This window comes from Acanthaster planci, linkage group LG11 (assembly GCF_054643075.1).
Source record: "Acanthaster planci isolate LZ-2023a linkage group LG11, COTS_SCS, whole genome shotgun sequence".
In the NCBI taxonomy this organism is placed as follows: Eukaryota; Metazoa; Echinodermata; class Asteroidea; order Valvatida; family Acanthasteridae; genus Acanthaster; species Acanthaster planci.
In genome coordinates, this window is record NC_141787.1 from 11,599,002 (window position 1) to 11,625,724 (window position 26,723).

The 26,723-nt window shown below is 40.7% G+C and overlaps 1 protein-coding gene across 1 annotated transcript in view; it reads left to right on the forward strand.

The window, feature by feature from the left end:
- The window catches only part of fam102a (family with sequence similarity 102 member A), a 39,620-nt gene extending 23,550 nt beyond the window's left edge, over nucleotides 1-16,070 (forward strand). Inside the window, exons 3-9 of the mRNA XM_022245318.2 lie at nucleotides 3,700-3,840; nucleotides 4,309-4,355; nucleotides 7,753-7,913; nucleotides 9,756-9,994; nucleotides 10,683-10,800; nucleotides 11,150-11,219; nucleotides 11,706-16,070. Of these exons, the coding sequence (XP_022101010.1) occupies nucleotides 3,700-3,840; nucleotides 4,309-4,355; nucleotides 7,753-7,913; nucleotides 9,756-9,994; nucleotides 10,683-10,800; nucleotides 11,150-11,219; nucleotides 11,706-11,751 (822 nt within the window). The 3' untranslated portion in view covers nucleotides 11,752-16,070. The remainder of the gene's footprint in view (nucleotides 1-3,699; nucleotides 3,841-4,308; nucleotides 4,356-7,752; nucleotides 7,914-9,755; nucleotides 9,995-10,682; nucleotides 10,801-11,149; nucleotides 11,220-11,705) is intronic.
- The last annotated feature ends 10,653 nt before the right edge of the window (nucleotides 16,071-26,723 follow it).

Sequence of the window (26,723 nt, forward strand, 5' to 3'; positions counted from 1 at the left end):
AAGTGACAGCCGTGAAGTGTGAGGATATGAGTGTATGATTAATTTCCCATCCACTCCTGTGCTAGTTTGTTCATTATTCAGACCTGTACTTGTAGGTCATACATGTACCTGGAGTGACAGTGCGCCGGATGTTGAAACAAAACAAAGCATACTACTGAAAGGCGAAAGTGAACTTTTGACCTTAAACTCGAGTTATGTTCAGCACAGAAAATGACACATGTACCAAATAAGCTGTTGCATATATGTATAGTATACCTCATTTCCAACCCTTACCAACCCTACAATAATACATGTAGGTTGGTAGATGTATATCTGGTACGCACACAGCATGGCCAAGTACATGTACATTTACATGTACAGTACATTGAGCATCAGGTTTTAGACCTGGCCATGTATTCTTCTAGAGTGGGCTTTGCATTGAACCACAGCTGCAGTTGTGGAAAAAAAATGAAAACTCATTCCAGTTACGGACACATCGCTATTCCCACCATCTGATCTGATTTTTTGTGATGTGAAAAGCAATGTGTACATGAACATGTACGAGTACGTCAGGTATGTACGCCTTCCATGCAAAGTGCTGCATGCTGTGTGACTGCATGGGCTTGCAAATGTGATGCATTTGAACAGTGCACAGACAGTTGTACATGTACCGGTACATGTATGTTACATGTTCGCCGCAGCTCTGTGGTTTTACATGTATGTAATTTGCTCTAACTCTGCTCTCACTGGTAGGGCAGCACTGTTTTCAGCTGAAAATCATCAAGAATCTGTGTTCACCTCAAGTGCTGCCGGGAAGCTCAGTTTTGCACTACCGGTATATTGGGGCACACATACAATGTACATGTGGTCTGTTAAAAGCCAAAAGATAAAGATAGGTCTTTGAGGAATACATGAAAGTCGATGGATCAGAGGTTACAGTGCCATGAAATAATAGACTAGACACCTGTTCTGGTACCTACACCCTCCAGCTCATTCATCATGTCAGGTATTATGTATGTAGCTAGGATCCCCTGTTCATCACAATTCTTAGGGTTCAATCTGAGGCCACTATGACACTGGGAAGATACCAATACAAAGGTAAAGTAACAGAAGGTTACCCCAAGTAACCCTACAACATTGACAGGGTAGTCAATCACATACATGTACATGTGTGTTATCAGAGGTTTGCAGTTCAGAAAAGTGTGATCAATAAAAAGAGTGCCTACTGCAGGATGTTACATGTACTTGGGCTCATTTTCAAATCACGAGAGCCTTGCTGAAAGTGAAAGACAAGGGAGGATAAATTTATCACAGACTCTACTTGTGTGCCAGTGGAGCACAGGTATCTTGATAACTGTTGAGCTTTTGCATTATATAAAGAGGTAAATCTTCTATTGAAGCTACGGTAAGCCTAGGAGGTAAGAGAATTTCTGTACGTATACCAGTGTGTACATACACATGTACATGTACATGTATTTGCAGTCCATGGCATGCTTGTAGGTCTTCTTACAATGTTTCTTAGTTATAACTTTCAGCAATACAAGCATGAAAATGAGACATTGGACCAAGGCGAGAGAAGGGATTTGAGGAACGAAGTTGTCTAGGACTCCTTACATGTACATGTATATGTCATGTAAATGCTCCTGTACACACCAATGGCAGAGAGAACTGAAAGAGACCAGAATGATAAGTCCAAGCCAGAAATCACCATTGCATCCACATACATTTGCATGTACATCTCGTTTTGGAATTACTGTTATGTCTGATGCATAGCAGGAGGAAAACTGAAGCTATCATTTCCTGTAGTTACTTGTACCAAGGTTGTGTTAACTGTAGACATGTATCTACATGTCATCCCCGGGCATGCATGTCCCATTTGAGGACATCATTTGATGAAGCATCATTCCAAGAGTTTAAGATACCAAGGTCTGAAAGGATCGTTTCACTAGTGAGAGGTATATTTATATTCCTAAAAGTACCGTCACACACAACCATTTCTGTAGCAGTGAAGTTAGGAATTTTGATGTAATTTATAGCATAGAAGCATGACCTTTTCAACTCCTGCTCCCCCCTGTTAAAAGTGTTACCCTTGTCAAGACCTAATAACCGCACACAAATAAGGTCAATTTGCTTCAATATTTCAACTGCAGAAATCCATCATAAATTTAACCAAGGCCAGACTGTCAGAACTGTAGACCCTTTTTGTCCTCTGCAGTCGCCCTACTTTTCGGGACCCTATCTTTTCACCTTCAGTTTTGCCTTTTTTTCCAGGGTCTTTTCACCTTCAATTTTGCCTTTTTCCCAGGGTCTTTTCACCTTCAATTTTGCCTTTTTTTCAGCCCTGATATTCCTCTTGTGTGACATGTTCTCATAGTTGAAATAGGAGGATGAAAGATCTCTCTCTGAACAATCTTTAGTAGTAGAATGTAATTTGAAATGTGGGGTTTGTGTCTTGGTAGTATTGGTAATGAAACTAAGGACTCCTCAAAAGTACACAAAATATTAAAGTGTAAGACAGAAATCAGTGGAGGTGGGAGGACAGTACATGTGACTCCAGGGGAAACCCATGGTAAAGAAGCAGGTTGCAGTAGAAGGCATCTTTAATAGAGAAATGTCAACCTGATTTCCCAAGTCTTTGTGAATGTTGGTAAATTGTTCATATGAATGGAATGTTGGAAGCCCTTTTTAGCCAGTACAGATCTTCTATATCATAGTATCAGTCTTTTGATGGTATTAGTGGGCAAGCCGAGTTGGCAAAAAGAGTTATGACATTTTGTACAAAGAATAGAGTGTAGAGAACAAATGGAGTGATAGCGACATCCAGGGATAACTATCAAAGTGCCCCATATTTACATGTAGCAGTATATTTTGAGATGAATAATGCATTCCTCCACGTTTCCATCACAGGGCAGCTTATCCAGACTTGAATAATACATGAGAGTTAGAAACTTGACAGCCACTGTGTGTCACTGCATGCTGAATGGAATGACAGAGAGAACTTGAATGGTTGTCAAGTCTAGACATGTACACATGTACAGATACCTATCTCCTCCAAACACTTGATACTTCCATAAAAATAGAGATGTTATTATTGCACATACAATGACAGTACAGAAATACACAAGCTACATTGTGTTGTTGGCGGTTTTGTATACCACGGAGCTTACCTGAATGCTTTCGAATGCCTCTGGGTCTCACTGTTTACTCAAGAAAATGCTGAATAAGTGAACAGAATAATGCCTACATAAGACTTCAATACTGGAAGACTATTGGTGCTGCATTTAGCTACAGGTCTTCAACATGAAAAGTACCGCTACATGTAAAAAGCTTAAGTTAACTAAAAATGGTGTTGCGTCACTGTCCTACTGTGAATCTACATGTAACTATTAATTGTCAGACCTTTAAGCCTATCTCAGATAACATGCATATAACATAAGGTCTGTTTAACTTACATTCTTCTTTCTGTATTTCCCTAAAATGCACTCTAGCTGCAAAATTAAGGACCTAGTTTTAGTATTCCCATACTTGCAGGTATGGTGATAACCTCTTTCACTTAGAAGGTGCATAGTACTGGACGCCATTTTTTTTCAATTAAAATGTTTATGAAGCTCTCTTTCCTTCGGACTGTTCATGGTACAAGAAGTGTGGGTTATAAGTTGATTTATTTAGCAACGTGTTTAAATTTTTAAAATTTACATGTATCTTTTAAATCCTCTGCAGGAGGTGAAAGGGGGTAAATCTTATGTCAAGTATGGCTTTGCTGATGTCAATCTGGCCGAGTATGCAGGTTCAGGCCGGATTACAAGGAGGTACCTGCTGGAGGGTTATGACACGCGTAGATTAGACAACAGTATTCTAAAGGTAAAACCTCTGCTCTTCACTTTAAATACTTTAAGTGGAAAGTGGTGTCTGGTGCCTTTAAATTTTCCCATTTTTTTGAGCCATTGATCAAAACATTGCATGTACACCCATGGACTTGCATTTCATTTTTCAGGACTGTGAGTGGAATCTGTCTCAGGGGATTTATAAAACAGAAAGCAGCTTTGCATCAAATTTGTTCATTGCCTGGGAGCAAAACGTTTTCTAGGACAGAGTTGATTTGAGATTTCAATCAGTCCCACATGTCAGGTGCTTGGAGTTATATACATGTAGTGGAAATTGGAGCTGCCATGATGATTTCTGAAAACACCAATTAACCTTATTTGTGGTGGTAATAATGAAAGCAGAAACTTACACCTTTGGATTTATCATTGTTGCAGCTCCATATTAAAATGCTGTTGATGATCAATAGTTTCATCCATGTAATAATTATTTTCTTTTCTTGAACAGGTTAGCATAGACATGACGTTATTATCAGGAGATCCCTGCTTCAAAGCGTAAGTATCTGCAGTACACCTTCCACAATTTCATCTGTCTATTTTGTCACAGAAGAAATTTTGAAAATCTATCATTCTACTTTGAAGGAGAAATATGCTAATATTTGGTTGCAGAGAATCATGTGCCAGCCCACGTATTAGCTAATGTAGCAAAACTGCCATAAGCCATATTCCCATTGGATTTTTTGGTTAACTTATGTGCCCACGGAAGAAAAAGTCCACTGGGAACACGTCTAAAGCCAACTTGGACTCATGTCTGCTGTGGTCCAACAGTATCAAAAGAAATCATTGGACAGACCACATCATGGGGGTATTGGCTGGGAAAATTAAGACGTGAGATGGACCTTTATTCCAGCCTTGTGCACTTGGTCCTGAAACCATGCAAGATACATTTACCACAGATTTTGATCTAGCCACCAAGTGAAATGCCGTGATTACCAGCCAACTTCTGGCCTGGCAGCCAAAATATTGATTAAGATTAGTATTAAGTTTAACTTGTCATTGTAAACGGTACAGTATCTCACTGTTGGTTCAATTAAAACATTTCTATCACAGAGAATTCACATTGGGCCTATAGCCCAATATTTGGGTTTGTGTTTGAGGGGCCTGACTTCAGTGGCTTTACTGTCACATGGGTGGGTTACATTCTGTACAAATTTCTTGTTAATAGTGCCTGTCCTTTGTCTTTAAGTGCCTAGAGAAAAGTTCAGATTTACCCGAAAGTTGTGTTATAGAAAAGTGTGTGGTCCAATAGTTGATCAAGCCTCAGGCGCATACACAAGTACATGTACTAATAGGAACAGGTTTTATTTGTACCTTTTGTATGGCTCAAGTGATACAGACACCTGTCTAGTTGTGGAATGTTCTGTCTAGTCAACAAGTGTCGGTTCTGTCTAGTCCTATAACAGTTGACTAGCCACTGTCTGGCCCCATCAAACATTCCCTATTATCAGACTGGTACTCGTACATGTACATAGTAAACTATGTATCTAACAGTATTTATTACATGAACTCACCATGCTCCCCCCTCCCAACTTTAACCCCAAATTTGTGATTTTTGTGATACATGCACTGAAACTGTTGCTCCTGTGCTCTGCAAACAATGGTGGAGCATAAGAGCAACAGTTTCAGTGCATAAATCACAAATTTGGGGTTAAAGTTGGGGGGGACATGGTGAGCACAACAGAAATGAAAGTAAGTTTTTTACTACAAGTAGCCACCATTTGGCTGTGGGTGCTGCAATAAAACATTGAAAAACCATCTCTTGTTAATATGTATTTGTTATTTTTAGAACCTGTGACATCATAACATGCAGGAAACCGTCATAAACTGATATAATTGATTTTCTATTTATAGCCAAACCTGTATATCCGGAAAAGATTTTGTAAATCCCCAGATAAGTCATGGTTTCCACCACAACTATATTTCTCTATTCCACTTTCAGAACAGATAACGTTGATTATTAGACAAATCAAGCTTCCACAATTAATCATCAGAAATTGATAACTTCCAGATTTGTTTCATAGAAAAAGAACAATCGTAAGATCTGTGAGCAGAAAGTTATTGCCACAAATGTTCAAAGACTTGGCAAAGTTACCAAACAGTGTGTGAATCACAGCCCCATTCAGCACGAACACACAAGCCATTTTAAGCTGTCATTGTTTTACAAATGTCAATGTGAGCACAAATACAAACTGACGGTACCTCTCAACAGATTTCTGGTTTTGATCAAGTTGGCCATCTCTTGGAGAGGGGCTGGAGGTACAAATCCAGAGCAGCCCAATTTCAGAATGCAACCCAGCCTCAAGCACCTTCGTTGACAAATACAATATTGTCATTATTTTTTTTATTTATGCATTGTCCAAATTTGTGTTTATGTAAGGGTGGGCACAACCTGGATTTGTTCCATTTTGGAGATGGAAGTGATTAACAGTCCCACACAATATTGCATCCCAAACCCCATCTACTGTGTACCTAGATGAATAAATCAGTTAATGTCTTGTCAAGGGACAATGCCAGTGATGAGTGTAAGAGGCTGTAATTGTAGCCTCAGGCAACACTGCAGGCCATCCTGACCTGGTCTTCCTAGCACAGGCCTGTCATGAGATGAACTACTGTACATGTGTGAGTAGTACATGTACAGTACATTGTACATATGTACATGTATACTGCTTGGCCAGTCTGCCCCGGGAATTGTAGAATGCATGGGTAATTCATCAGCATCTTGGCATTCGGACATTGATACTGTGAGTTGAATGTCAGGAATTGATGACCCCTTGGGGAAAGGTTAGGACCGGCTGTTTACAACTTGATACAGTTGGCCCCTTCTATTTACTAATCTTCTGGATGAATAAAGTGTTGCGCTGGGTAGGAGGTATGGGAAGGAATTTGTTGTCAAAATAAAGAGGAATGGTGCTTTGTTGGTACTTGGTTGCATATTGAAATCAAACATACTGGTAAAATGGAACATCAAATGTACTAAGTGGTATACATTTTGTGTTTTCACAGATGTAAGTATAGGTAAATTCATTTAAAGTGTATAAAATTTAACATCCTGATATAAATCAACTGTCACTTAACCCTAACTCCCTAGGGGTGTGTAAAATCATATAAAATTGGAGGATTCAGGGCTGTTGGGGTAAGGTGTTTGCAATATTGTGTAAATCTACCAGCGTGACCAATGTGGTTTCTGTGTTAATCTAGAGGGACGAGATCCAATACAAAATCTAACTTGTAAAATATGGATTGTAGAATTTGGATTCTGATTAAAGGTTTCGAACAATTTCAGAAATTCAGATCGTGGATTGTAATCAAATGCTTTGCGCAGTGACCATTGAGAATGTTTGAAAACTTTGAAAACCAAGTAATGGTCATTTGCAGCACCCACCATATAAATAAACACGTTCATGCTTTGAAAAGCAGTTTGGGTGCTGGTATAAAGGTGCAAAATAGATCAGATGTCAGCATTTGATACTTGGTGAAGTGGAGGATTATCTGATTATAGACTGGCTTTAAATCTTCCCTCTATCTTTCCCCTGTCCTGTTGGCATGTGTCTCATATGTCTGTGTGTGGCTCTTAGCTGTGTGTACAATACTGTCAGCATTTACACAGTGGGAGAGCTGGCAGATCGAATGTCCCAGCCAGTCGATAACTGTTGATGGATGGGGGTTGATGGATGGGGGTTACGTAGACATACTTAAGTACTTTGCTGTGTTTTTCTGCACTTGGTCCCTCTGGCAAATCATCACTTTGCAGGTGTTTACATACAAACATGTATACTGACATCCATAGGATCTTCCCTCATGATAGGATGTGCCTTTGACAACTTGCAACAAGATGCAGACACACCAAATTGTGAACATAATCCTCAGCACTTTGCTCTCTTTCTGTGTTCAGGCCGGATGTAGTGCAGAATTTTCTGCCGGGAGAGGTTAAGAAAGATGAGATGCCCAAGTCCAGCCTTCGAGGGAATGAGTACACGGGCATGGGCAGTCTGGTTGGTGACAGCAGTGCAAGAAGCCGGCAAGGCAAGCCTAGACCAAACATTTTGACATCAGGTAGGCTAAAGCAAACTGAACCATGTTAATGACATAATACAGTCCTTTTGTTTTAAGGCATGCGATTGCACTTGCACGCCATGCACGCCTAAAAGCTTCCTGAGAAGTGCAAATAATTGCACGCCTGAAACCTTCGTACCGCACTCCTCGGCATGAGCTTACTTTATAATTATACTTTGCAATTTGTGAGAAAAATGAAATGAAAAGAATCAAACATTAGGCCTACCTAACAGGTAGTGATGACAGAATCCCTTTTTATTCTCCCGGCGAAACAGTTGAGTGCAACAGCTCTGTCAGTGTACAATCGTTCAGCACATGCACTTCGCACAGCGCTGCGGCAAGCGTTACTGCATGCGTAATGCTACATACACCAGACTGTACACGGCTTTACATGCTTCTACACGTCAAACACAGTAACAGGAGATGACACCACTTTTCAGTCAAATTTTTCCAATGAATTCCCTGATAATCCCAAGTTTTTCATGGAGATGTGTGTCCTGTAAGTTGTTCCGATCACAACGGCATTTTTCGGGAAAAAAAATTGGGCTTTTACTAGCAGCTGCACGAAACGATTTCCAGAAGTCGACATGCTTTCATGATGCAGGCTCCTGCGCCCTATGCGTAGTGAAACAAAGAATTCCTTGGAAGTCGAGACTGGGACCAGACCAGTCAATCATGATGCACAACATAGTGCATGAAAGCCATGGAGAGATCGTGCCAGCGTGGATCACAGCAGATTTTTGTGTGCAGACACGTAAACATCCTGATGTTTCCCAATAAACTTTTTCAGCGTTATGAACGGAAATTACTCACTGGAAGGAGATCTGGCAAAGAGAAACCTCTGGAAAATCGGGAGATTTATTTGAGAAACTTAATGAAGAATTGGAGTGATCTTGTGTCTCAGCAGTCCGTCAAGGCTGCTATTTTGGAAAGGGCATGATTTTGTGACTGTCATAAAACTTTGAATCTTGTTACATGCATTGGACGTATCTCTTTGAGTTTGCTTGAAGTAAGCGGGTGTGATCTGAAACTGTTGCACCATTTTTTTGTTTTGTTTTTTTATTGTTTGTACCGGTTTGTAATGTTGAGCCAATTTTATCTTTCTATTTTACTGTCTTGTTTGACCCAAGGTTTTGATTAATTTTTCAAAATCACACGCCTAGAAAAATTGCACGCCTGGAAATGTCCAGGAGTGGTTTTTTTTTCCACACACCTGCAATTTCCAAATCATAAGGACTGCATAATAGTTGCAGTTTGTTGCTAACTCTGTGCGTACTTGAGGATTCTTTTGAATTACATCTCTGGCTGCAGTCAAAGAAACTGGAAAGCTAAGCAATTCAAATTGAGTAAGGGCAGAACTCATGAATTTACCAAGGTACTGGTACAGCGTTTCTCACTGGCCTCCGAGTAGTAAGCAAGGCAGTACAAAGATGTGACTGCCAATTGTTGTTAAAAATTTGCATTTATAGACAAACAATTAACATGTTTCCCTACTCCTTATATAAAGTGGAAAGTGGGTACAAAAGCAAAGATGGATGTATACAGATGTGCTGGTGCATATTATTTCATCTTAGTCCTTGTCTTATGTTGACTGGCCGAAAGAACTCAAACATATTTGGGCAGAAATTATGCTGCGCCTTTCTATGTCAAGCATGATTTGGTCTTTGTTATTAAAGCATTTCTCCCTTACCAGCTGCCGTTCAGTGGAACTCAAATTGTTGACTTTATTGTGAATTTGCATTGCTGAGCTGGTTTTCTGGTTTTCTGATATTTTGCAGGGTGCAGTTGTGTCATTTCACTTAAAACAGTTGAATACCAGGTTACAATCATTGGCATTTATAGGTCTAGTATCAGCTGCCGAGTCTGGCAGCAGTGGCATCGTTGAAGATGAGACGTTTGAGCAGGGCCATTCCCGCAGCTCCAGTTACAACAGCCAGCAGTCCCGGGCCAGTGGCTACAGCAGTACTCACTCCCGCTCCTCCAGCACCACCGAGCATTTCTCCAGTGCCCAGAGCCTGACAGACCTGCCAGAGCACGAGGAGCCCAAGGAGTCCTGGAAGGGTACCAACGAGAGACGAAGGGTAGGTTAAGATGGCAGTTCTGGTTGAAGATATTGGACTTTGCAGCTGAAAAGTCCACGTGAAAGGTGGATTTTTGTGAAAACAGTGTCACACCCTAAAACTGAAAAATTCTGTTCCTGTGTTGGAATGCTGTATATCAACCAATGAGACGTTTTGATCAGTGAGTGGATTACTGTGCCTAAAAAGCATCAGAGCGTAGCTTAGCAAATGATGGATGATCATCTGTGTTCCATGTTCGGGAAGTGTTAACTCCGAGAATCAACATACCATACATAACTCTCTTATCACTCTAATGTCCAAGACATCTGGGCAGCTGGGCATTCATAGATCTTTTAAGGAAAGCTAGCTTTAAATTGCAAAACAGTGCCACATCCTATTCCCTCTTTGTAAGCTGCCACCATAGGCATGCAGAGCCTTCAATCTGGCAGCCTGTAAATTGCGGCAGAATTAGTCAATGCAGCTCTTTCAAATATTGTCCAATCACATGGTATAAGAGCTGACACAGCACGAGCAGAGTGACTAAGTAACAAACACGGGAATCACTGAACCGGCTTGTGTAAAGATCGAGATCAAGGCTCTGCATGCCTATGGTGGCAGCCTGCCAAGAGTGAATGGCTCTTGCATGCTTCCATTGAATGTACAAGTCAAGCTCTTGCAAAGTTCCATCATGCAATTCTTCTCGATGTAGAAACATGCGGAAGAATCCCAGCAACAGCGACGAGTGGATGACACACGAGTTAATGCTGATGAGATCATCGATGACATCATGAGCAAGCAGGACTTCCAAGCAGATGAAAGCACAGGTGGTACGTAGGACGATACAGGAACAGTTTTAGAGACCAGGGCCCTCGTTGAACTGCCGATTAGAGTTGCCTGTGTATGGACCCACAGAAAGTAGTTACCTTAAAAAAGCAGCAATGCTCTGTAGTCAGAAAAAGCAAGCAACATATTCAACTTATCATTCGTTTTGCAAAGTGGCTGTTCATGTTCAGTTCAAACAAAGAGTGGGTCCCAGCTTTTGCAGAGTTCATGTGAATAAAACTACCCACAGTCATACAGTTTGTGTAACCACCCCTCTTCATTTAGGCAGTTTCTGTTCAAGTTATCAGACCATTCCTGTGTTAAAAGTACTGGGTATGCTGCCTCTCTTTACAGATGAAGGGCTGCAGCTGTTCATTGCTAAAGATGGTTCAACAGCGTTGGGGAGCAACCAACTCAAAAACAGGTCAGAACTTTGTAATTGTCATTGTAATCAACAAGAATTTATCTTGAGTAGGATTGGAATCAAATGAAAGCTTGAGGCTCCATGCAATAATAGTGGGAACATGGATACCATGTGATCTTGTCTCTGACTCATAACAAGACACACCTTAATACAAGTTCGAATTTTCAGCATATCTTGTGAGAAATATTGTATTCTTAAAACAAATTATGTGAGCAAGTTTTAACAAGCTAATTGTAACAAGCAGCTTGTCAGTCTTAAACCTGAGACATATGCCTCGGGATGCTTAAAAGTGGATACATTTTATAGGCCACATCTCGAGGCAGTAGTATACCCAGGTTTTGTAATACACCAGCTTTTCCTAATACTACACAACATCTTCTTTCAGTCAAATAAACCGGTTGAACTGTAGATCCATTGCTGTTGAATTGTCTAATAATTGTCCAACAACTCTCATGTATCTGTCCAAATTTTTTGTCTCTCAAACAGAATGTCTGCAGGTGTGTTTGAGCAAGTTGTCATTGACCAAAGGTAGTGTGGTAAGATGGGCTACGTATCTCGTCATGTGACAGTTCATACCATGTGAGCTGTCATGTGGCATTGCAATCCAGTGACAAGTTGAGGAACCTGATCCTCAGAGAAATTGAACCTGCATCAACAGTAGCAATTATTGTAACATGCAGACTGGTGCCAGGTCCTGCTGTAGTTGGTGAATGGAAATAATGTGAAAATTCATTGGTTTTGCATTCACGAATGTAGACCAAACTTGGGGCAAGAAGTCAGGTTATCATGTGATCTCAAGTGACCTCTCAGGTGATCTTTTATTCATTTGAAATAATTGGCTTTTTAGTAATAGCAGAAAAAAAGTCATTTATCATAAAAGGCTTGTTCATCAAATTCACATCTACAAACACTGAACTAATTTTCAGAGGGGTTACATAAATGCATAAATGTAAAAAGCATGATCTAAATGTAAAAACTATGACAATTTTTGGCCCCCAAGCTTTAAAAGGATATCACACTTTTCAGGGGTAAACTGATATGCAGATCTTGAGATCTGACAAATTTTTGATCAAGTGACAAGGCTCATTTTGTATATAGGGAGATTGTGTAATTTTGCCCCCAGCAGTTGGAATCTGTATAGCTCTAAGATTGTATAAATTCATTTCTAATTTATCAGCTGACAGATTCGGCTAATCTCTGCTTGATATGAAAAATAGAAGTCTGTAAAAGAGCTCCAGGAAAATATTTTATGTGGTTTTTTGTGGGCAAGTTACTTGATGAGTTCTATTTTTCAAGATAGCAGAATAATTTTGCTCACAAAATTGCGAAGGCACCGGTGTGTGTACTTCTATGAAATTCCAACTTTTTTCATAGAGACAGGATTTTGCACAGGGGTTAAACTTTCAGTAAAATCCGGGTCAGAACTTTGACATCAAGATCAGAAAACAAGATGTACAGTTTCTCCAATTTAGTTTTGAAAATATTGTTCAATATGCTCAAAAATGAGCAAATTGAAATGAGATCCCTTCTCATGCATGTTACATGTACTTCATAAAATCTATTAGTACTGTTTAAAAATCATTGCTAAATATGGTACAGTAATTCTGTTTTGCATCTACCATCAAATTTCTGGATGATAACCCTGTTATCACCCTGAAGCCATCTCTGATCAGGGTCCTTTGTTTGGAGGGACAGCATTGTGCAATTCATACATGTACTTTGGTTGTCATGCAGATGAAATTATGGACATTGTAGGGTTTTCACAAGGACCCACTTGGGCTTTTCTTTGTTTCTCTGCCATATAAATAAATGAGTCTTGTGTGCTCCTTGGTGATATGTCGTTATACAATTGATAGTGATGCATTTAAGAAAGTTACAAATTGTAAAACTCATCAATTTCATTCTTATGCATAGTTTATTTTCTCTCGTTTGACTGCACTGTTGGTCTCACGAGAATATCAGATGGTAGTTTTTATACATGTTTCATTTTATTTAGAAAGCTGCCTTTCAAATTGTGATTTATCTGCACTGAAACGTGACTCTAGTTCAGGATTCAGATTGAATTCTGATTACCTAAATGACTTTTTGATCAAACTGATGAGATTGAAAGCGTGTGCGTCTAGTTACTTGTGCATGATTTGAAGCACGTTCGCAGTGCTCATGATGTTACTTTGATATGCGACCAGTTAACCAGGTCCAGAAGGCATCTGTAAGACTCAATTGTTTCGAGGGCTTTGGTGAAAATGTATTCATTGGAAATTTCCACCAGTTTTTGAGATGCTTCTTTTTATAGGTCGTAACCTGTTTGCACACTTTCCATGTTCTGTACATGTGCATAACCAGAATCGTGGATACACCTGTTTATGGTGTCCATGTTATGAAAACTATTTTAACAACTGTACTCAAACATGGGATGAGGTTACACTTGAATTTGTCATCCATGTTTATGTCCACTAAGAATAAGAAGTGTTTTGTGTCTGGCATATCCCAGTTCACAAAGAGTAATACTCCACGTTGTTAAAGGGTGTCTTTGTAACAGAAGCATGTACCCATGACTGTGGTTGCGCACACAAGCTTTTGACCCCAACCTCCTCAGGATGATTGTAAAATCATGTTGAAATCAGAGGATTGAAGACTATTAGGGTTAAGGAAAGCTGTTGGGATTAACATCTTTGCAAGTCTCCTTTGAACAAGTTTAGCAAAGTTTTCTTTGGAAAATTTCTGTAATACATCCTTTTGGACAGGAAAAGTGGCAGCGCACTGCATGACAGAAATACGCAAACTAAAAGGGTTCACATTGGACAGTCTTGTTTTTCTATTACCAAAGTTGCCCTTGAGCAGAGAAAGATACATGTGTGGGTAAGTATAGATTCAACCAATGAATGACTGTTAAGATACTTTCATCTTATGATCATGGTTTGCTTGACCTCCAAAGAACACCACTCAAGAGTTGATGATTAGTCATTTCAAAAAGAAGTGCTAGTTAGTGTAAAGTTAGGTGCAGATTGTTTAGGTTAGCTCAAGCCGAACCCAACTCTGGATGGAACATAGTCTGAATTTAAACCTTCATACCAACTGCAAGGGCATAGGCTAGGGGTTTATAGGGGATGCAGATGGATCCCCCCCAGCAAAAGGGACTTCAACTTATTTTAAACCAAACAGCAGTACATTATTTTATTAAGGTGAAAGTATGTGGGTTTTTGATACACGATGACCGAAAAGTAAAACAGCAAATACATGTATCTGGGGCAATCTGCTTATCACGTGTGCTCTTGCCTTCCTTGTTTTAAGTTGGAGTTCCACTTTCTTGAAAATCACACCCCTCCTCCCAGCCAAACCAGCCTACGCCCCTGCCAGCTGTGAACGACTGCAAAAATTCCAGCCTTGAAATTCTCTGGTGTGGTCCACTACAGGTGTGGATGGTACCAGGATTACCATTTGAAAGTAATTTGGCTGGTCTCAGTCTTTGTGATTAGGGCATGGAATATCAGTTCAGGGCATAGCTGTTACAAATTTCATATAGACCACTAGAGCTTTCCATGATGGAGTTGACCCTGTCATTCCATGGTGCCCCTTGTAATGTTACTGCAGATGCTTCCTTTTTTAAAATAAAAACTGCTGTGTACAAAAGAAAAAACTGATGGCTTTGCTCTGTAGGAGTTACTTGCAACTTCCCGGCACATTGTTGCATTTGCACATAAAGGAGTGGTTTTATTTTGTCAAATGCTTAAAATGCAGTATTCAGTTTGGTGTGATGTGATTGAATCTGTTATGACATTTTATGTGCAATTTTTGACAATTATGAGTTGTTTGTGAAATCTTATGCCACTTTACATGTGTAGAAAGTTAATTTTTTTAAAATATTGCATATTTAGAGAAGCCATGTAGTACTTTGCATTTGTTGTTTGGTGTGATTTTGTAGTTTTAATTGTCCATCATGCTTCCCTTGATGGAACTACAATTTTTGTCCTGTTTTCAACCCTACCAGGAATTGGTTTTTAGAGAGACATGCTTTTGTGCAAATGATACCTGAAATATTTCATCAAGAAATATTTTCAGTCATCGTATGCACACATGGTGTGCTTTGTTGAATTTTTTCAAAATGTGCATTTTCTGTGTAATTCTTTTGAGCAAAACTTTTCATTGATGGACAGAGTTCTCCTATGAGAAAGGCATTTTTGTCAATTTACTGTGTTCATTCATGGTAAATTCATTACAATTTTTTTTCTGTCAAAATATAACAGGTACCAAGTGGCATTGCAAAAAATTCAAAACTGTGTTCTGTAAATTTGGTTTTATTCATTAATACGTAGGCTACTTCCATGATGTCCAAATTGTTTTCCAAGTTGTCTTAATGTTTTCCAAAAGGAAAACTTAGCTTTACATTTCAGGAATCACAAGAACTGCTGAAGCTAACATATGTATCGATTTAAATCACTTGATGCGTTTTACTTCAGTGTGCAAGTATTTCATGCTTGTCACAAATTCAAATCTTTTGCAACAACACGTTACAAAGAAGTTCAAAGTTTGTCAGTTTAACATTCAGGCACGATTTCCAACCGGCCTTCTTAATATCTCACTACTTTGAATAATCTTCTTCAGGAAAAAGCAAATGGCATAATGTTTTTACAGTTGGTCAGTGCTGTTGTTCAGAGCTAGATTCCAGCTATTGCATCTTGACGAGGCTTGTACATCCAAAACAAGGACAATACACATTTTAATTTGAATACTTATTTCTTACATTTTATGGAAAGATTTTGCTTTGATACTTCCTTGCACTAGAAATGACTCACAAATGAGTCTTAATTCTACCATTTTGTATACATGCATGTAAAATCCTTTACATGTTTCATTTCATTTGTAAATTTCCATTTGTAATTTCGAACACCATTTTCAGTTTGGCAGTTCTGAATTTTTTCAAGACTACATAAGGTTGATTTAAAATCAGAATGGCCAGGTGACAGATGCTGATGTGTATTTTTTAATGTGAAATACTATACCTAAAATGAACATGTAAATTGAGCTCTTTTGCCAGTGTATGAAGCCTTTATGTTCTCCCTTTATACTTTCTTTTGCTTGTGTATAGCACTGTTGGTTTCCAGTCTGTGGATTACTGTACATGACTGTAATGTAATTTTTCTAATTATTTATCATGACTGTGGATGTACAAATTTCTGTCAGTATACATGTAAATTGAAATTTGACTTTGATTACTGTTAAAATGTATTTTAACTGAGAAATAAAATATTCACTGAGTACTTCTGATCTTGATTTTTTTTTCTGTGAGAATAAGAAATTCTTTGTAAGGATCATCGTGAAAAGTATACATCAATAATTAGAGAAATGATTGTTAAAAGTTGTAAGATAAGCATTGGCATGTTTAACCAATGAAATTTCTAATTATCCACCAAAAACAAACTCACACCCCCCCCCAAAAAAGTGAACGCTCCCAAGTCTGTCATCAGCGGCCATTTTTCAAATGAATCCCTCCACCTTTTCAGTCTCTTGGAACAATTTTTCAGTAGCATTTTGCTGTGCTTGGCCCTGGGATGGGAGCCCTTGAATGTGGAGAGTTCTTTCTGAGCCATTCATCCACATTCCCAGAATTTCTTGGACCACACAATCTCCTCTTTTTCAAATAAACTCTAGGGGCACTTTTTCAACGCCTCGGTTTGGCGAAGAATTCTCCTTGAATTGGGCAGAGCACCCCAATGGGCGCGTATTTTGGTGTAGTGCAACCTTTAAGAGTTGAGACCTGTCCGGACGGACGTGCAGTCCGGGGACTTTACCATATTGATGCGCGCGCATTAATTTAAATTTATCAAGGAAGAGCTGCCAGTGAGATTTGTGTGAAGGCCAATTGTGCATTTTAGGTACATGATGCACTATTGTAGCGTTTTAATTAATCACTCAGTCTTTGCAGAGCAAAATTCTATGCGGTATAACTTGGTACTTAATAATTTTGTTATCTATGTAAATGTGAACAATCTGAAGCAATTCTCTGAATTTGCCAAATGGTTAAGCTCGTGGTTATCAGAACGTCACACGGTGGGTTCGAATCCCACTGGTGACTTTTATTTTCCCAAAGATTGCTGTCAGTCAGTAGCTATAAGAGACTCTAATTCACCCCCGCCAAATACCAACAGTACCTTAGCCCACGGGGTAAGCTCTTCTGCTGGGACTGTCCGCGAAGTCCAGGTGAGCGCCTTAGTACAGGTTCGAGACGTATGGCCGACTCGGCGGCCAGGGCTTAGGGGCTTGTCTCGTTTCCTCCCTTGCATGGTCGCTCAAACTCTTTTTGAGTTAAATGGATGGGCAGGGAGGAAGTGTGGTGGGCCGGGAACCCCGAGATCCCAGAAGAGTCCTATATGGAAGCCGGTAACTGCGATTCCTTGCGAATTTCAGGAGTCCGTGCGCCTGAATGCTTGGTCAACACCACATAACTTTTAGATTTTTCCCCCTCACCTATTTTTTTTTTTATTTCGTGAGCGCAAAACTCTCATGGCAATTTTCTGGGTTGAATACAGGGATCACTTTTTTATTCATAATCTTAATTTCTTAAATGTTCGACAATAAAACCGATTTCCACCGTGTTTGGGTCCTTTTCTGCCTAGTGATCTCAATCGAAAAAACAGCGAAATAGTGAATTTTTATTATTGACGGTGCAAGAGAAACAGATCAAGGGGCGGCACAGTCTGGCAACACTCTCCTCCTTATTTCATTCATGGAAAAACATTTAGTACAATTTCGCTTGCTTTCAACTGCAGAATCACTTTGTATTTTCAAACAGAAATCCTCACAAAAGACATGCATGTCCCACTTGTATTGGATTAATCTTCTTGCGTCACGCCAACAGATCACGCTAGACATATCTGCTCCCCCCAAATACAAGCAAAAAACTGGTCAAGCAAAAGCAAAACAAACAAACAAAAAGCTCTATAGTTGTTTGAAGTTCAACAACAGAAAATGACAGAGAATCCACTGGATGTCGAATCAGTAAAGATTTTGGTTTTACCCTAATCACGTCCCAAAAGCTGTATACAGCCTCTGTATCACGGCGCACTCCATTCAGTTTTATTTTTATCTCCACGTAACCCACGTTACATTTAATTTTGGCAAGACCGAAGCTTCATGTTGTCATTTATATCTTGAGCCTCACTGGCCCTAAATTTTATATCAGTATTCGAGTTACAAAAAGGGACAAGGGGAAAAAGTCACCCAAGTTACTCGGTCAAGAATACGTCTCTTTTCGAACTCAAATAGAACACCGCCAAAATTTACCTGCCATTTCTCAAAACTTAAGAATATATCAAATGCAAGTATTGACCATTCCCTATTTCCCTAGGTGCTGTGCATGAAAACGGCATGTTGAAACACCGTCTTTGGAGTTACGATGAACTCCTGCAAAACAGTTGTGATTGTAAACACACAACACAAAGTTGGCGTATATCTTCCGTTTTCTTTAACTCGTGTACAATTTGTCAAAAATGTACCTTTTTATTCAACCGCGGGCCTTGAGAATCAAAACCTTGGCTTAACATTGGCTTGTACACAGACTGACGTATGTGAAATGGCATAAATGATGACGTGATCTTGTGATTTATAAATAAAATGTAACTTGGATAAAGATGCAAGATGGGTTGTCAAAGAAGATATTAGATTTTGACCATCTGAATTTCCAACTTTTTATTTCAATGACAGCTACAATTAAATTGTTTTCATGTAAACCCTCAAAATGCACCTTTCTGTATCAGTTAACCTTGCTTTCAACTTTTGTTTCAGTATTTTCAAAGGGTGCTCTAATTGATGCCTGTTTTGTCTCCACGGTAACGAGCATTCCCATATTCAAGCGCAGCAGCCATGCTTTCCCAGTTAGGGTTGGGGCTAGGGTTAGGATAATAGGGGTGGGGATAGGGTAAGGATTATCATTGGGCTTGTGGTTAGGGTTAGCTCTAGCGATATATAGGTTTGTGGTTAGGGTTAGAGCTAGGGTTGGGGTTAGGGATAGGGTTAGGGTTACAGATAGGGATAGGATAAGGGTTGGGGTTGTGGTTAGGGTTAGGGCCAGGGTTGGGGTTAGGGATAGGGTTAGGGTTACAGATAGGGATAGGATAAGGGTTGGGGTTGTGGTTAGGGTTAGGTTTCGTGATATATAGGTTTGTGGTTAGGGTTAGAGCTAGGGTTAGGATAATAGGGTTGGGTTAGGGTTAGGGTTACAGATAGGGTTAGGGGTAGGGTTAGGGATAGGGTAAGGGTTAGGATTGGGGTTGTGGTCAAAGCTAGGTTTAGTGATATATATGTTTGTGGTTAGGGCTAGGGTTAGGGTTAGAGTTAGGGTTAGGGGTAGGGATAGGGTAAGGATTATCATTGGGCTTGTGGTTAGGGTTAGCTCTAGCGATATATAAGTTTGTGGTTAGGGTTAGGATAATAAGATTGGGGTTAGGGATAGGGTTAGGGTTACAGATAGGGACAGGATAAGGGATGGGGTTGTGGTTAGGGTTATGTTTAGTGATATATAGGTTTGTGGTTAGTGTTAGGGTTAGGATAGTAGGGTTGAGGTTAGGGATAGGGTTAGGCTTACAGATAGGGTTAGGGATAGGGTTAGAGTAAGGGTTAGGATAATAGGGTTGGGGTTAGGGATAGGGTTACATATAGGTTTAGGGGTAGGGTTAGGGATAGGGTAATAGGGTTGGGGTTAGGGATAGGGTTAGGGTTACAGATAGGGTTAGGGGTAGGGTTAGGGATAGGGTAAGGGTTAGGATAATAGGGTTGGGGTTAGGGATAGGGTTAGGGTTACATATAGGGTTAGGGGTAGGGTTAGGATAATAGGGTTGGGGTTAGGGATAGGGTTAGGGTTACATATAGGTTTAGGGGTAGGGTTAGGGATAGCGTAAGGGTTAGGACAATAGAGTTGGGGTTAGGGATAGGGTTACATATAGGGTTAGGGGTAGGGTTAGGGTTAGGGTAAGGGTTAGGATTGGGGTTGGGGTCAAGGCTAGGTTTAGTGATATATTGGGTTGTGGTTGGGGTTAGAGCTAGGGTTAGGATAATAGGGTTGGGGTTAGGGATAGCGTAAGGGTTAGGACAATAGAGTTGGGGTTAGGGATAGGGTAAGGGTAAGGATTGGAGTTGTGGTCAAGGCTAGGTTTAGTGATATATAGATTTGTGGTTAAGGTGAAGGTTAGGGTTAGACTTAGGGTTAGGGATAGGGTAAAGATTATCATTGGGGTTGTGGTTAGGGTTAGGTTTAGTGATATATAGGTTTCTGGTTAGGGTTAGAGCTAAGGTTGGGATAATAGGGTTGGGGTTAGGGATAGGGTTAGGGCTACAGATAGGGTTAGGGATAGGGTTAGGGTAAGGGTTAGGACAATAGGGTTGGGGTTAGGGATAGGGTTAGGGTTACATATAGGGTTAGGGGTAGGGTTATGGATAGGGTAAGGGTTAGGATTGGGGTTGTGGTCAAGGCTAGGTTTAGGGATATATAGGTTTGTGGTTAGGGCTAGGGTTAGAGGTAGGGTTAGGGGTAGGGATAGGGTAAGGATTATCTTTGGGGTTGTGGTTAGGGTTAGCTCTAGTGATATATAGGTTTGTGGTTAGGGTTAGGGCTAGGGTTAGGATAATAGGGGTGGCGGTAGGGATATTGTTAGGGTTACAGATAGGGTTAGGGTTACATATAGGGTTAGGGGTAGGGTTAGGGATAGGGTAAGGGTTAGGGTTGTGGTCAAGGTTAGGTTTAGTGATATATAGGTTTGTGGTTAGGGCTAGGGTTAGGGTTAGGGGTGGGGATAGGGTAAGGATTATCATTGGGCTTGTGGTTAGGGTTAGCTCTAGTGATATATAGGTTTGTGGTTAGGGTTAGGGCTAGGGTTGGGGTTAGGGATAGGGTTAGGGTTACAGATAGGGATTGGATAAGGGTTGGGGTTGTGGTTAGGGTTAGGTTTAGTGATATATAGGTTTGTGGTTAGGGTTAGAGCCAGGGTTAGGATAATAGGGTTGAGGTTAGGGTTAGGGTTAGGGTTAGGGTTACATATAGGGTTAGGGGTAGGGTTAGGGATAGGGTAAGGGTTAGGATTGGGGTTGTGGTCAAAGCTAGGTTTAGTGATATATATGTTTGTGGTTAGGGCTACGGTTAGGGTTAGAGTTAGAGTTAGGGGTAGGGATAGGGTAAGGATTATCATTGGGGTTGTGGTTAGGGTTAGCTCTAGTGATATATTGGTTTGTGGTTAGGGTTAGAGCTAGGGTTAGGATAATAGGGTTAGGGTTAGGGATATAGTTAGGGTTACAGATAGGGTTAGGGTTGCATATAGGGTTAGGGGTAGGGTTAGGGATAGGGTAAGGGTTAGGATTGGGGTTGTGGTCAAGGCTAGGTTTAGTGATATATAGGTTTGTGGTTAGGGCTAGGGTTAGGGTTAGGGGTAGGGATAGGGTAAGGATTATCATTGGGGTTGTGGTTAAGGTTAGCTCTAGTGATATATAGGTTTGTGGTTAGGGTTAGGGCTAGGGTTAGGATAATAGGGTTAGGGTTAGGGATAGGGTTAGGGTTACAGATAGGGATAGGATGAGGGTTGGGGTTGTGGTTAGGGTTAGGGTAAGATTGGGGTTGTGGTCAAGGTTAGGTTTAGTGATATATAGGTTTGTGGTTAGGGATAGGGTTAGGGTTAGACTTAGGGTTAGGGGTAGGGATAGGGTAAGGATTATCATTGGGGTTGTGATTAGGGTTAGCTCTAGTGATATATAGGTTTGTGGTTAGGGTTAGGGCTAGGGTTAGGATAATAGGGTTGGCGTTAGGGATAGGGTTAGGGTTACAGATAGGGTTAGGGGTAGGGTTAGGGATAGGGAAAGGGTTAGGATAATAGGGTTGGGGTTAGGGATAGGGTTAGGGTTACAGATAGGGTTAGGGGTAGGGTTAGGAGTAGGGAAAGGGTTAGGATAATAGGGTTCGGGTTAGGGATAGGGTTAGGGTTACATATAGGGTTAGGGGTAGGGTTAGGGATAGGGTAAGGGTTAGGATTGGGGTTGTGGTCAAGGCTAGGTTTAGTGATATATAGGTTTGTGGTTAGGGCTAGGGTTAGGGTTAGAGTTAGGGTTAGGGGTAGGGATAGGGTAACGATTATCTTTTGGGTTGTGGTTAGGGTTAGCTCTAGTGATATATAGGTTTGTGGTTAGGGTTAGGAATATGTAGGTTTGTCGTTAGGGTTAGGGACAGTAGGGTGACGGATATTCTTGGCGTTAGGGTTAGGATATTGTGAGTGTTGTTGATCGGGTTAGAGAAAGGCACATCAACATTTGACACAACTGAAAATACCACAAGTCAAGTCAACATAATAAAAATGTGTTATAAAAATGACAGGAACAGTGCTCACTTTGCTCACTACAGGGCAAAGTATCTGAATAACTAAACCATGTATCAGACCCACCACTCGACTGAACATGTTAGTCCTATTTATCAGAACTGTTGTTGTTGTTCCCGATTCACTCCCATCCCCGGAAAAAATGGCCTGCGTGATACCATTAAGGTTGCATTCCGCGAAATGATTGTGTTTCTGCGTGCGAATTCATTGATGTTTGTGATCCCACGGGATTTTTACAATAAAACATGCCATAATCAGGAGGGATCACAGAAACATTTTTATAACTCCCCAATTTTGGACTGGTAGTTTCCAGTTCGGCTTATTTCTTTCACAAAAAGCCAGAAATTGCGGGTCTATTTGGAAAGACAATAAGAGCTGGGCGAACAGTTTCACTATTTTGGATGTATCTTTGGGAAAAGGCGAATAAAAACAAATCGTGGGTAAAATCCATAAAATTGAAACAAAAAGTGATGTACTGGCCATAATCTTGAATTTCCGGTGAAAAAAACGGAGACAAACCTCCTCCGAGAGTCAACAGGCGGCGCTATTTCGCTCTGATTTTTCACTGCTTTCTATCCGTGCACTGAACTAAAGGAAGCCTATTTGAAGACAAGGTAAAATCGACCACGTTTGCAGCCCCAGTGCGGGCAACCAAAGTCCTTCGGGACTCTCAACCCCCCCTGCAACTTGCAAAAGAAGAAGAAGAGTGTTCTTGGGTCATTCAGCTTTCTATTGATTTTCAATTTTAAAAACGTTAATTAACCAATGAAATTTCTAATTATCTACCAAAAACAAACTCACCCCCCCCTAAAAAAAGTGAACGCTCCCAAGTCTGTCATCAGCGGCCATTTTTCAAATGACATCCCTCCACCTTTTCACTCTCTTGGAAAAATTTTTCAGTAGCATTTTGCTGTGCTTGGCCCTGGGATGGGAGCCCTTGAATGTGGAGTGTTCTTTCTGAGCCATTCTTCCACAATCCAAGAATTTCTTGGACCACACAATCTCCTCTTTTTCAAATAAACTCTAGGGACACTTTTTCAGCGCCTCGGTTTGGCGAAGAATTATCCTTGAATTGGGCAGAGCACCCCTATGGGCGTGTATTTTGGTGTAGTGCAACCTTTAAGAGTTGAGACCTGTCCGGACGGACGTGCAGTTCGGGGACTTTACCATATTGATGCGCGTGCATTAATTTAAATTTATCAAGGAAGAGCTGCCAGTGAGATTTGTGTGAAAGCCAATTGTGCATTTTAGCTACATGATGCACTATTGTAGCGTTTTAATTAATCACTCAGTCTTTGCAGAGCAAAATTCTGTGCGGTATAACTTGGTATTTAATAGTTTTGTTATTTATGTAAATATGAACAATCTGAAGCAATTCTCTGAATTTGCCAAATGGTTAAGCTCGTGGTTATCAGATCGTCAGACGGTGGGTTCGAATCCCACTGGGGACTTTTATTTTCCCAAAGTTTGCTGTCAGTCAGTAGCTATAAGAGACTCCAATTCACCCCCCGCTAAATACCAACAGTACCTTACCCCACGGGGTAAGCTCTTCTGCTGGGACTGTCCGCGAAGTCCAGGTGAGCGCCTTAGTACAGGTTCGAGACGTATGGCCGACTCGGCGGCCAGGGCTTAGGGGCTTGTCTCGTTTCCTCCCTTGCATGGTCGCTCAAACTCTTTTTAGAGTTAAATGGATGGACAGGGAGGAAGTGTGGTGGGCCGGGAACCCCGAGATCCCAGAAGAGTCCTATATGGAAGCCGGTAACTGCGATTCCTTGCGAATTTCAGGAGTCCGTGCGCCTGAATGCTTGGTCAACACCACATAACTTTTAAATTTTTCCTCTAACCTATTTTTTTTTTCTCGTGAGCGCAAAACTCTCGAGGCAATTTTCTGGGTTGAATACAGGGATCACTTTTTTATTCATATTCTTAATTTCTTAAATGTTCGACAATAAAACCGATTTCCACCCTGTTTGGGTCCTTTTCTGCCTAGTGATCTCAATCGAAAAAACAGCGAAATAGTGAATTTTTATTATTGAAGGTGCAGGAGAAACAGATATACCCAAGAACTGTCGTCTTGCTTGTGTTAGCAAGCAGACGACAAACCCCCATGTTGTAAGGTTAACAGTTTTGCTTGTGGTAAGCGGTTTTTTGAGTGGGCAGATCTATGGCATTCTTGATGAAAAGCTTGTGATTTTTATATCTTATCACCAGTCGCGAAGAATTTCAAGTGACATTTTTTCCAGCTGTTTTCTGAATATTTTTTGCGAAGTGTGTGGTGAGTTCTGTTGAAATGATTATGTGGTTTTGTGAAGAAAACTAAATACACTGGATATTCAAAACCATTTCGCGCCATCAAATAGCTAATAATAAACAGAGAGAATGACCGGGGGGTTCCAAACAAGCTACTTGAAGAATTTCATAATAATTATTCGAAAGTTACTGACAATGGTAGCCTAACCCTTCAAAGATGCAAAATGAGAGGAAATGGCCGAGTCTCTTTAGCTTCTCTCTGTTACAGTGGGAACAAAATCTGTGAATAATCTCCGTTAAGTTTATATAGGGCTATCCTCTGGTTTCCCCTGGACTTTTTAGACCTTAGTAACGCCACTGCTCTGTTACCAGACCAGCGCGATAATTTGCTGTTCGTCAAAACACATACATATAGGCCTACAACACTGACCAGTGCCTAATGACACTTGCTCGAAATTCTAATGTGGTTATCAATCACTGGAAATTTCCCTGTAGAGTGGCCGCTACAGGCCCGAGGCCTATCCATCATAAAAATGCATCTTAGAAGAAAATATGTACTTACCCTCACTTCGCTGTAAAACCGATGGAATACCGAAAATAGTAGACGTAGGCCCAGTGAAAACATTCGGTGTTAGGTGTCATTGTGGTGATAACGTTAAGAAACAAACAAAAATCCGTTTTAACGTTATCGTACTCGCCAGTGCCGAAAATGCCTGTGATGAAAATTTCTCAGTTGAATTTATGCAATTTTAATTGTGCTGAATTAACACGGTTTCATTTAACGTTTGAATAAAATTTTCACCTAACGTAGTTCCAAATCTACGGCGAACGCCAATGACAGCCGTACGAAAATAAACTGGAGGCACGAAAATGTCGGATCTGTTTGCTCGTCGAAAGCATCTCTCTCATAGGCTGATAAAAGTTCCATTTTACAACCCAGTTTCTGATTTGTCAATAGTAGCTGAAAAGAATCGGTAAACGGCAAAAATGCCGTGCGTCGTTTTTAAAGCCTTGGGAAGCGTTAAGTTTGCCTGGTGGCAAAATCTGTTGTTGTTTTTTTAAGGTACCGGCAATTTTGATTCATCAAATATTTTATGACATGGGTATGAACAGCGATTTTTTAAAACCAAAGACGAAGGTGCGGTGATTCAATGATAATAAAAAAAACTTCAGAAAGTTTCTGGCGATGTGAGGGTAGTCCCGGTACTAGAGGACTCTACGAATCCCCTCTTTTAACGTCTGGACATGCATGGTCGGCGATAGCTGAGTTGTAGAACCTCCTGTAGGCCTTGTTTACCTTTGGTTAGACTTGACTCAAGTCGGGATCTCTGGGACGTCTTCGTTTCTAATTCGGATAAATATCGAGACAGCGCACCGTTGCTTGCTTCGCGCCCTCTTGTGTCCACTTATTACTATGAGTTCAGTTCAGAAATCCCGACCTGACGAATCTGCCAACCGTTTGTACACAGCGGAATGGGCTGATTGGGCTAATATACCAAAAGTGGTAGCAGCCAATCACATTGCCGGTCTTGTTTTACGTCGTTCATACCTGCCAGTGCATTATGATGAACGAGTCTACAAGTCTGACTACTTTGATTAGTGGAAATTCCGTACATTATGCAAGGTCATGTAGTTCATTTATGCAAGAATGAATAACTACATATCACCGGCCGTGGGGTCAGATTGGCTTATCCGTCAAGTCGGACTTACTGACTGGTGACGTACATGTGTGGCACACGCCGTGGTCGAGTTCGGGCGGCCAGCTCGAGAACAAGACGCCTGCTATTCACGAACAACGGTGTTCGGTGTTCGGCCGAACTCAGCAACGTTGTACAATAAAGACTAATCAAATGAGGGCGCCATATTAGGGTTATGAAAGCTGCGCTGCCGGGCTAAGCACGAC